This window comes from Brassica oleracea, chromosome C9 (assembly GCF_000695525.1).
Source record: "Brassica oleracea var. oleracea cultivar TO1000 chromosome C9, BOL, whole genome shotgun sequence".
Taxonomy (NCBI): Eukaryota; Viridiplantae; Streptophyta; class Magnoliopsida; order Brassicales; family Brassicaceae; genus Brassica; species Brassica oleracea.
In genome coordinates, this window is record NC_027756.1 from 15,246,807 (window position 1) to 15,258,102 (window position 11,296).

General features: G+C 35.7%; 2 protein-coding genes and 1 pseudogene across 3 annotated transcripts; all 3 read right to left on the minus strand.

Moving 5' to 3' along the window:
- Window positions 1–4,911: 4,911 nt before the first annotated feature.
- LOC106314423 lies at window positions 4,912–5,729 on the minus strand. Its single transcript, XM_013752293.1, has 3 exons — window positions 5,715–5,729; window positions 5,423–5,555; window positions 4,912–5,312 (listed from the first exon to the last, which is right to left on the minus strand). The coding sequence occupies exons 1-3, from the start codon at window positions 5,727–5,729 to the stop codon at window positions 4,912–4,914; spliced, it is 549 nt and encodes a 182-aa protein (XP_013607747.1).
- A 196-nt stretch (window positions 5,730–5,925) lies between these two features.
- On the minus strand, window positions 5,926–7,312 carry LOC106317477 (annotated as a pseudogene).
- Window positions 7,313–7,983: 671 nt separating this feature from the next.
- LOC106313726 (RNA-binding protein 1) lies at window positions 7,984–9,960 on the minus strand. 2 transcript variants are annotated; one of them, XM_013751624.1, is made up of 3 exons: window positions 9,882–9,960; window positions 9,389–9,629; window positions 7,984–9,099 (listed from the first exon to the last, which is right to left on the minus strand). In XM_013751624.1, exons 2-3 carry the CDS (start codon window positions 9,608–9,610, stop codon window positions 8,230–8,232), a joined length of 1,092 nt encoding a protein of 363 aa, XP_013607078.1. In that variant the 5' UTR covers window positions 9,611–9,629; window positions 9,882–9,960; the 3' UTR covers window positions 7,984–8,229. The 2 variants fall into 2 exon arrangements, with proteins under 2 accessions (XP_013607078.1, XP_013607079.1); XM_013751625.1 differs by having other exon boundaries at window positions 9,389–9,624; window positions 9,882–9,926.
- Between the last annotated feature and the right edge of the window lie 1,336 nt (window positions 9,961–11,296).

An 11,296-nucleotide genomic window follows, 5' to 3' on the forward strand; every position in this document is an offset into this window, starting at 1 on the left:
TCTTTCAAATTCTGATTTGAAAACTAATGTGTTGTCTTCTGATAAAAGCAAAGCTGTTAAACCCACAAGCAAATCTCATTCTACCAGGTGCTTCAAATGCCCTAGAATCAGTCATTATGCTAACAAGTGTCAAAAGCAAAGACCGTTGGTGACTTTGGAAAATGAGAACGTTGAAACCGAGCCTGAAAAGGAAGACCCATTGCCAATTTTCGATGACTTCACATATGAGCCAATGGAGGGGCTAGATGAAGAACAAATTCATGGACATCAAGGCAACCAAGAAGAATCATCTTCCATTCAAAAAACGGACCGAATTCAAGGTGAGCATTGTGTTGATTATGGTTCTTTTGCTTATAATCCTTTTCCTTTTAATGTTTTAGATTTGAGGACAAATCTTTTTGAAGAGGGAGGGAATGATGTGCCCTGGTTCGTGGATCATTCCATTGGAGCCGACCAGCATGGAGATCAGGACGTTCTGAATAATTTGACCGAGGTTCGTCCCTCGTGCGTCCTGGTTGGAGCTTCGGCTGGAACCATGACCAGAAACCGAAATGACCGTACCAGGGCTCGTCTTCCCCGAACAACTCGACATTCTAAGACCCACGGTCGAGCAAGACTTGGCTTGGGTCATGAAGAAACCGAAGACGGACATGCATTCTCATTCGGCAGACCATCCGGACATTCCCGCAAGCGTCCTTATCTTTACCCCGTTCATCCATCTGGTTCGGATGAACCTGGACATTATCTAAAGGGTCATTTTTGACCAATCTGCATGGAAGACTAAGTCTTTGACTCATTAATTCAGATCTGGTCAAATTTGTATTTTCTATGCATTATTTTCCGTGTATCTTCTTTATTAGTCTTTGACTACAAACAATATAAATATGTAGTCTCATTCTATGAATAAAATCAGTCTATGTTTTGAGTTTATTTTGTTTCTTCTCTAAGTGAGAGAGAGAGTTCTTTAGCTTGTTCATTGGTGTCAACCGGCTTGTTGATTTGGTGGTCAACCAATTCATTTTTGTGTGTTGTTTGGTGGTTAGCCTTAGATCGTGGGTATATCAAGAGCCATTCCGCATCTCTTGGCGATCCTTTCAATTCATCTCAGTTCCAGAAGTGATGTTTGCCTTCTCGGATCATATCCAACACCCAGCTAAAGTGATACTTCAGTCTAGGGCGTATCAACAAGTCTGGTTAATATGATCACTGCCCCACTCTCAAAGCGATTTTCACTCAAAGACTTGGGAGATTTGCATTGCCTTCTAGGTATAGAGGTCACAAGAGCAAAGGAGGGTCTACACTTAATGCAACGGAAGTACATCACCGATCTGCTTACCAAGTTCAACATGATAAATACAAAACCTGTCTCAACTCCGTTGGATGCCAACAACAAACTTACACTCACCAAAGGCGAACGACTTCAGGACCCTACGCAATTCCGAACACTAGTTGGCAGCTTCCAGTACTTGACCTTCACCTGTCCGGACTTAGCGTTTGCAGTCAATAAACTCTCACAGTATATGCATCGCCCCACTGTTGACCATTGGACTGCAGCAAAGAGGGTGCTTCGATATCTCGCAGGTACCGTCAATCATGGGATCCTACTATGGAAACATAACCATTTGACTCTTCATGCTTATTTTGATGCTGACTGGGCTGGCGGTGATGATTTTGTGTCAACAAAGAAGACTAATTTATCTCATCTTACCATAGAATGTCTTGATTAGAACAAACAGATGTCAGAAAAAGGTAAAATGATAAAATATGAGACAAAACAATATTCGGAACACAAAGGATCGCGATCAAGCACCTGCGCAAAAAGAAAAAAAAAACGGGGTAGAGAAAGAATAATCATTGGATGAACAAAGTTACCACGAAACAAGAAGATGCATGCCTAAAGCACCGGAAGCACAACCACCACCTAAGAGGTAAGATGCACATCACCAACTAAACAAGCACATAAAGGTGCCCATGCCAACAAAGAATCACAAAGGTCTGAATAGAAGAAACCAAAGCTTCGAAAGACTAACTCTGCACACCTACACAAAGAGACGCATGAGAAAAGATAAACAACATGAGTGGGGAGGAATAGAAGCCAACCACCGAGAAATCAGAGCTCAAGCTTGAAACCATAACAACCTTCCAAGCATACATAGAGAAAAACACTATCCAACCCTGGAGTAGAAAATATGGCGAAAGAGAGAGCCACCAGAGACGTGATCAGCTATGAAGGTGCAACGAGATGAGAGAATAAAGAGATGAACGGAGACGAAATGAAATCAACAAATTGGGGAGCCATCCTCGAACTATGAAAAACAGCATAAAAGTCAAATCACCAAAAACCAACCCAAGACAGCAGAGACTAGCGACGGTAAACCAACGACGAGAAAGACAGCTAAACTCTAACTTTACCCAACGAGATGTAGTTTCTACCAGTAGCCAAAATCTAAGGAAAAAAGGACCAATATTGACTGAAATAACCTACAACTCCGTAAGAAACAACCGCACAACATGGAACTAATATGCGTGATCTATAACAAATACCAGATAATCTCACAGAAGAAGAAGGTGAGGAAAAACAAGAGCACGGAGGTAAGTCTTTTCTCAGTGACGGTGAGAAGCTCTGTACATTGGAAAGGTAAACGAAATATATAGATGGTGACGTTTCAAGGATAAAATATGGGGAGAGTGCAAAAAACATCTGAAAAAAGTAATGTGCAAAATGTGAAAAATTAAAATACAATTTTGACGCCGTTAATCTTAAAATCAACAAATGCCTAAATGCAAAGTTATTGAAATTCAATATGTTTTACATCAGAAGTTCGCTTCACCTCTAATAAGTAATATTATACACACAACAACACATTATTAAAAAGACATACACATAATATATTAACTTATTATCTACTACTACATAACACAATAAAACACAAAATAATGCTCTTTACAAATAATCACATCATCCACATAATCACATAATCCAAAAAAATCATATTTTAAAACAATAAAGCAATATTCCGCGCGAAGCGTAGCCCCCTAGTTCTATTATATGCCCAACAAAATTGCCACGTTATTTAAAATGAGTAAAAGTCCGGTTAAACTCAATTACATACACTGCCTTTTTGTATTGTTGTGTATTCAATCACAGACACTGCCTTTTTGTATTGTAGTGTATTCCCTTTTCTTGTAACCAAAAAAGTTTTGTGATAATGAAATTAATTTGTGTTTCAAAATTTTTTTTAGCGTAGTTAATATTTTGCATATTTACATTTTTTTAATCATCCATTCTTGTATATTTTGATCTCTTATAATAGCATTTATACATATTTAGGTTTTCCTTATCATGAATTAGTCATCAGGTGTTCGAGAGAGCTTCATGATGAATTTTGTAGCCAAAAGAGTGTTTGGTGTCTTAAGAGTGTAGAAGAGTCGTTGAAGGATCGTAGCGGCCAGGCGTAGCGGTAAATGCTGGTCGCTACAAAAGATAGAGACGGAAACCTGAGACACGTCCTAAGTACCGTAGCGGTAGTGTTATATCGGTTCAGAGAAGCTGCTAATTTCGGAGCGCCTTCCACATCGTTGCACCATAGCAACTTCACAAAGTTGCTATGGAATCAAGACTTCTGAATCTCCCAAGTGTCGTAGCGGCCAAGACAAGTCGCTATGAGCATAGCGACCCACTGTAGCGACCTCATCTAGTCACTATTGATAAAAAGACCTATATTTTCATGGGTTAGCCCATGTTTATTGGGTTAACCCAGCTCGAGTTTTAGCCTTCTATAAATACTTTTTAGGCATAAATTTGGGATTATCTTGTTTTCTTCCAAAATATTCTTCTACTTTGGTGAAAGCTTGAATTTTTAGTATTTTAATATATCTTTCTTTGAGTGATTTGAGTTTATATCATCTTCTTAGCATGATTAGTCTTGAATCTATCATGGGTTTAAGGTTAAACATAGTGATTAGTGAGTAGACTCCTTTTGAATCCATGAGTTAGGTAGATCTAGGGTGATTAGTAAAGAGTTAAGGTGTTTAATGTTATATGTACTTGTTTTTATGCTTATTAAGTGTTCTTAATGTTTCATTTGACTTGATCACTCTCATCTTGATATTAAGTTATTTTATGCACCGAAAGTGTTTATTAAAATGCTTGACTGAACTTAATATTACTCTAACTTGAATAACCAAAGGATTTGATGTTATGATTGCTAGATGGTTAATAGTCTTGAACATAATTCATGCTTGAATGATTTGAACCAATGGGAATTGATGTTTAGCTTATGATTGCATAGGGATCTCTATCTTCGAAAATGATTGATCTTTATTAGTGTTCTAGGCCTATAGAAACTTGTGATTGCTTAAAGTTAACACCTTGACTTGGAAATTGATTGTCTTGGATCAATTGTCTTAGCCCATGGGTTCTCCTTTGAAGAATTTATTGAAAGCTATAGATATTGCATTGCTTAGTTTAAATCTTGTTACTTATCAACTTAAATTCACTAATTGCACTAAGATTGAGTTGTATAGCTTGCATTCTTAGTAATTGAAATTACCTAGAGATTTGATTGACCGTAAAGTACTACAACTACTTAAGTTTAAACTTATTTCATATCAGTAGTGTAGAAGATTCACTGCACTGTCTTACTTTAAGTTAAGACTTGTTATGTTTGATGTAAGGCCATAAACTCTAATATCATATGCAAATTTTTGTCTAAAATAAATTTGAAGGATTTTTTTAGTGTGATTGAATAGAATTTGATAGAATGATGTGACTGAGAATAGAACTTGACTTATACACACACATAACCTTTCATATTGAGCTACAAAACTCTATGATATACCTTCAACATGTTGACCTATACAACTAAAGATAGATAATGGAATACTTGAAGAAGTGAAACTTTTGTGCATTCAACATGTTAAACAAGACATGTCGTGTGGAAGATAAAGTAAATTGTAAGTGGAGAATCTATTCAACATGTTGACCCATACAACTAAAGGCACATATACTCTACATGCAACAACATCGTTTGTCACGTGGCTTGGCCATTTTGGTCCTTTAGATTCCATTATCATCTCTGGATAAAACTGATATTGACTTTCTATTGAAGGTAGAGACACTCCATAATCTGGCAACGTAAGCGGTTCTTTACCAATATTTTTCGATAACCTAGAATCTCTAGCAACACTTAGGCCACATAAATGATTATATAGCAAGAAATTCAATTCAGCTTGGAACATGAGTCTAATCTTTGTAAAAACATAGCATTTCTTTTTGCCAGTCTTTCTGTTCTTTACACTGCTCTCTTGTACTCTTTAGGTTTCCTTTTTTCGCAGAATCTTCTTGATTCCTAAAAACATCTTGCCTAATTTTGATCTTATGATTGACTACCTATCATGATCCTCCAATAGCCAAATTTACATCCATATGTTCTAATAAAATCCTCAGTTCTAGATTTAACAATGGCGGATTTAGGTTTCATAGTGTTGCACACCTCCCTTGGATTCTTGCCGAAGAGGTCAGGGAGATGAGTTTCCCCGCTGATACTCTTCACCTCTATGAGAAAACATAACTACTTACGTTTTGATTCCACATGCTGAGAGAACGAGGAACCAATGTCGTAATATCAAAACAACAACAACATCTAACATAATGATCTATTAAGTCCAATTACTTAAGAAATAACCCCAAAAGCTTTTAATTTGTGCTTTACTAGTGCTTCTTTCATATGTTAATGAGTCATTTATAAAGGAGTCTTGAAGTTAAAGAAAAATATAATGAGTAAAAGTGGCATAATACCTTGAAAATATAAAGAGTGAATACATATAGAAAAGAAAGGAAAAAAAGAAAAATAAAAGAATACATAGATAAAGAAAGCCAACAAGACACAATGATATAAATAGGTTTAATTTAGATGATCAACATCAATAGATCTTGCTCAAGTATTTGTCGAGTAACTTGTCAACAATAACTTGATAAGCTCTTTCAGTCGGATGGTAGCTATCCCAGAATACATACGCCGAAGAATTAGAACATGTGAATGGGTTCAGTGAGTTACACAAATAAGATATTGCAACAGTGCCTTTACCGCAACATCCTCTATCAGCTACCTCAAAACCTGAAAGAGAATGAGACTTATAAATTAGTTAATGTTAAAAAATAGAAAAATTATATAGTTGTATTTGTAAGATGAACTCACCGTATTTTTCAGGGTTTTGGATAATGTCTAAAAGAGTATCATAAACATTAATGTAGAAGATAACACCATCTAATTCTTTATCTAGAGAATCCAGTGCTGGAGAAAGTCTAGCGTTGAATTGTTTTGCCATATTGTTTAAAGGCTTATTACATCTTCTTGTAAATAAGCCTCCGAACATTGTTCTTTGAAGTGGTACACATCCAACAGGCACTGCGCTAAATACTCCAATTTTTCGAGCTCCAAGCTTATGTAATTCCTATATATTACATATACGATAATTATTTAGTTTTTAAATATAAATTTATATTTGATTTATATATCAGTTTAAGATACTTACTCGTACGAACTTAGCTGCTGAATCAGCCAAAAAGTTAGCATAAGAAGTACGATCATATTTATAAGATTGAGCTAGAAACGTGTGAGCAAGATCATTGCTACTAGAAACCACAAGAAAAAAAATATGGTCCAAGATATTTTGGGCTTTTTCTTCTCCAAAATGTTGCTTGATGGTTGCTGTGTATTGTTTGAAATATGTTAGTTGATCCCACACTGATATTACAGACTACAAAATAACAAAAAAATATAAAATGTATTAGTTTATAATATGAAGCTAACGTTGACGATGAAAATATATTATAACGTACCATCATTTTAGCCGTTAATGGATCTTAACCAGTTCCTCCAGATGCAAATGTTACACCTTGAAGAAAATCTTCTGGCTTCAAATTTGGGCTCATATATGCTGGCAATGTTTTAGTCAATCCCAACTTCTCCGCTGAAAGACAATTGGTTAAAAACAAAAATTATCATTAAAATAGCTAGAAGATTTCTATTAGCAAATGTAAACAAAAATAATTTGAATCGTTACCAATTAGATCAGAGGGAACCCTTCCATCAGAAAATCTTCCAGTGGCATAGCCGCCGGGAAAGTCCTTGCCGTAGGGAGGAAAGTTGCACTTTAGAATAGTGTGAAGTCCATTGTTATTACCAGTATCCATTATGGAATCTCCAAAAACTATTAGTGCTGGGATTGTTGCATTGTTATCTTGCTTTGGTGCATCAGTTTTAACGGCTATTAGTACCAAAGCGAGCCATAACATTTGAAGCTTCATTGTTTTGTCTGCGTTATTTGCTGTTGTGCTCGAAATTTGCTTGTGTGTTTTACAATGTTGAAGACATGCATGCATTTATAGATTGTTTCAGATTGTTGGACTTCTAAAAATATATCCTATGAACAATAGTTTGTTACACCAGATGTCTTATCTCTAGTTAGTTATTAAAACTTACTTGGATGATGGTTCGTCACAACGACAACGGAATCAATTCTTTTCACAACTTGAATGTACTATGTTTAGTTTCTACACATATTTCATTAATGCTTTTCCAGTTTTTAATGTTTTTGAAAGACAATTTTTTTAAAAAAATTATTCGTTAATGGTAACAAATTTCAGGTATCAAAAAATATTTATCAATAGTTATAATTTTAATTTTAATTGTGTTTCAAAAAACTTTTTTTTAAAAAGTTATAATTTTAATTGCTATCAGTTCAGATCAAAAATTTTGTTTAGTTAAAAATCATATATTTATAATTTAACATTAATTATTTTAATATATTCTTAACGTTGATATATTGATCTTTCAAGGGAGCATATTAATTTTTCTATGAATTTGTATAACCGCTCTATTTCTCTGTATTCGCCTTTGAAATTAAAACGTCATTGGCAATGTTGTTTGGTAAGCATAAGCACAAGGAGGAAAACAACACCACATAAAGCAAAAGAGGTTGAACGAAATGTGTGGCATATTACAAATGATGTTGATATATTACAGATGTTTTGGGGGTTAAATAAAATAGCTAAATAATATACAAGGAAACCAAAGCCACCAACACATGTACGTTAAAAAAAGAAAGATGAGAGACCCTTTTTTTTTTTGAACAACAAAGATGAGAGACCTAAAAACATTAAAAGAGTTTAAAAGAATTTCACTAGCCTTGTGAGATCCTAACTGCATTTTTATTCTGCAACTGTCATCTATATGTACCATTGGGCAATGGCTTCACCATGATAACTCCATTCATTCTCTCATGGGCTTGACTAGGGACCTCAAGCTTCATATCTTCCAACCGAGGTATTATCACACCAACTCCATCACCAGCTACAGGCCATGGCATAGCATTGAACACAGTAACGCTCATACCCGTAGGATCAAACCCGTTCATGGAAGGGAGATACCAAGGAGTGTTGGTGGGAAGAGGAGGAGGATGGCCGTGAAATCCGGTGGTGGGTGGCATAATCTGGTTATTCCATGGAAGGTTAGGCCCTTGAGCTGTGACTGGATAACCATAAGGATAGTGAAAGCCTGGGAGACCTTGATGATAACCAAGGACAGGAGGAGGATACTGAAGAAACATCCCATATCCGTTATTCTCAGGCACATACGGTGTTGCTTTAAAGCTGCTGTAGGTAGGCGGAAGGTTATGATGATTACCACCGTTATTGCTCTGGATCCCTTCTTTAGGTATTGCGCGTTTCACCTCCACGCGCTTATTACTCAACTCATGGAAATGACTCTGCATTACGATCTCAACAGAGTTCTCTGAATCATATGTGACAAACCCGAAACCCCTCGGCCTGTTCGTCACGCTGTCATGCATCACAACCACATCGGTAGTCTTGCCGAATTTCTCAAAGTATGTCTTGAACTCCTCTTCTGTCGTCTCGGAAGATAAGCCCCCAACGAACAGTTTCTTGGTCCTGTGGTTGTTGTTATTACCATTACTTAAGATGTCATGAACACCACCACCGTTGTTCTGTTGAACTTGACTCACATATGGTTGCATGTTCGGTTGCTGATATCTCATATGTTCCTGTTTTGGTATCGCCTTTTTCACATCAACCTGATACAAAGATATGAGATACTAATCAATCTACAATGCAGAATCAGTTCAGAGTTCAACTTTCCGACCAAACCTAAAACAAAATAAAAAACAGTTGATACCAAAGCTGATCCCACTGACATAAAGTGTCACAAAACAGAAGACATAAGTTAGAGAATAAACGTGATAACAAATTCAACTTTCCGACCAAACCTAAAAGAAAACAAAACCCAATTGAAACCAAAGCTGATCCCTTTAACAGTGACACAAGACAGGGACATATAAGTAAAGAACAAAGAGTGGAACTTACGGCACGACCGAGGATGAAATGAGAATCAGTGAGAGCCTTATCAACATCAAGAGCATTAGCAAAGCGAACAAACCCAAACCCTCTGGGTTGACCAGTGGCTCTCTCCTTAGCAACAAGAGCTCCCAAGACAGCTCCATATCTACTGAAATGCTGCTTCAGAGACTCTTCACTAGTCTCTCTCGGTATGCCTCCGACGAATAGCTTGTATTGGTCGCAATCCATATCACCCAAAAACCCTAATCTTCAATTCCAAGTCAAATGATCAGAGATTTCAGATCAAAAATAAAAAACCCCTAAAAATTGAACAGTGATGTGTACGGAAACCCTAATTCGTAAAATTCTTGAAACAGGGAAGCTAAATTAAGCATGAATCACGGAGAGAAAACTAGAGATTGAGAAGATATAGGGAGGCCCTAATTTTCCGGGAAAACTGTAGAAAAAAAACCCTAGAAGATAAAAACATCAAAGTTTCATGGCGAAGAGGAAAGTTTACCAGATAGGAGAGAGAGAGAGAACACAGTAGGTTGATTTGACACGGCACGAGAAGTCGAAGAGAGTTAAAAGTTAAAAACTCTTCAGCTTTGGTTAAACTTTTTTTTTTTTTGTTTATTTAAATATACATTGGATAATTATTGGATATTCTAGAATGGAACTAACGGGCTTAAGCCTTTATTTATTAGGTTTTAGGCCCAATTGGTGTTACGGGTCGGTAGAGCGTTTCGAATTTGAGGCTGACCTAAGCTTTCCGATATTTTTTCCTTTTTTAAAAATTAGGCTTTTCGATTTTGTAGTAGTTATCTTCTTCTCCTTTTTTTTCACATCAAACGGTTAATTTCTTATTTAAGCTTGAAATGATCTAAAAAATTAGACTGGGATAAAACAATCAGTGTAATACATATTCATATGATATGTTTTCGCTATCTTAGATAATAGATCTTTTTTTTTTTTTCAGAACGAAGATGATTCACAACATAAATTCTACAAATATATTACTCAGTTTTGATAACTTCTTTAACTCCGTTATAAAGTTTGACCACACTTATAGATCTTGTATCATCGAGATCAAATCGTTGCAATTAGTATCAAAGTGTATCCAAATATAGGGTATCAACCTCCGTATGTATCGACGACACTGTCCTCCTCTGATTTTTAGCTCTCAAAACTTGAATTTTACATGATGAATATATTCAGACCCATCCATCCACATCCACTAAAGAATGAGTCATGAGTGCATGATCCACCAACCATACAAATCTCATGTGAGCTTACTCCTCGGATAAATGATGGATTCAATCGTTCTTCTGGTTGTTTGTTTGGCATTCCACTTCCACATGCTTAAAAACTTTGTATTCTATATTTTTCCTCTGCAACAATAAATCACTCATTGTCATCATAGACCACATGTGTAATAGTTTTAGGAGGGTGTATTCGATTTAAAATTTGAGGTGATTTGATTTTCAACGAGGTTTTAGATGATTTTAAGGAATTGCAGAGAATAAAATGATTTTTGTTAAACCACTCTAGAATATCACCTAAAACTATGTGATTTGAGTTTTAATTTTTTTAACTAAAAAACTCCACCCAAACACTCTTAAATCACCTGAAAACTTTAAAATTCCACAACTTAAAATATTTTCCATAACAGTGGATTTCAGAGTACTTTATAAAATGTCAAGTTCAATAACAGTGAATTTTAAATGACTTTTTAAAATTCACTTTTCAATAACAGTGGATTTGTCATTTTAACACAAATCACCTAAAACTCTCAGTTGAATACATCCCTTTAATTTAGGGCTGATATGATATTAAAATTAGATGTACAATAGTTTTGGTAGGGTCTCCTACGGATTGTTTGGATCCATGGATCTTCCTGAAATTTAATCTTATGTAGATTAGCTTTATAAAAAA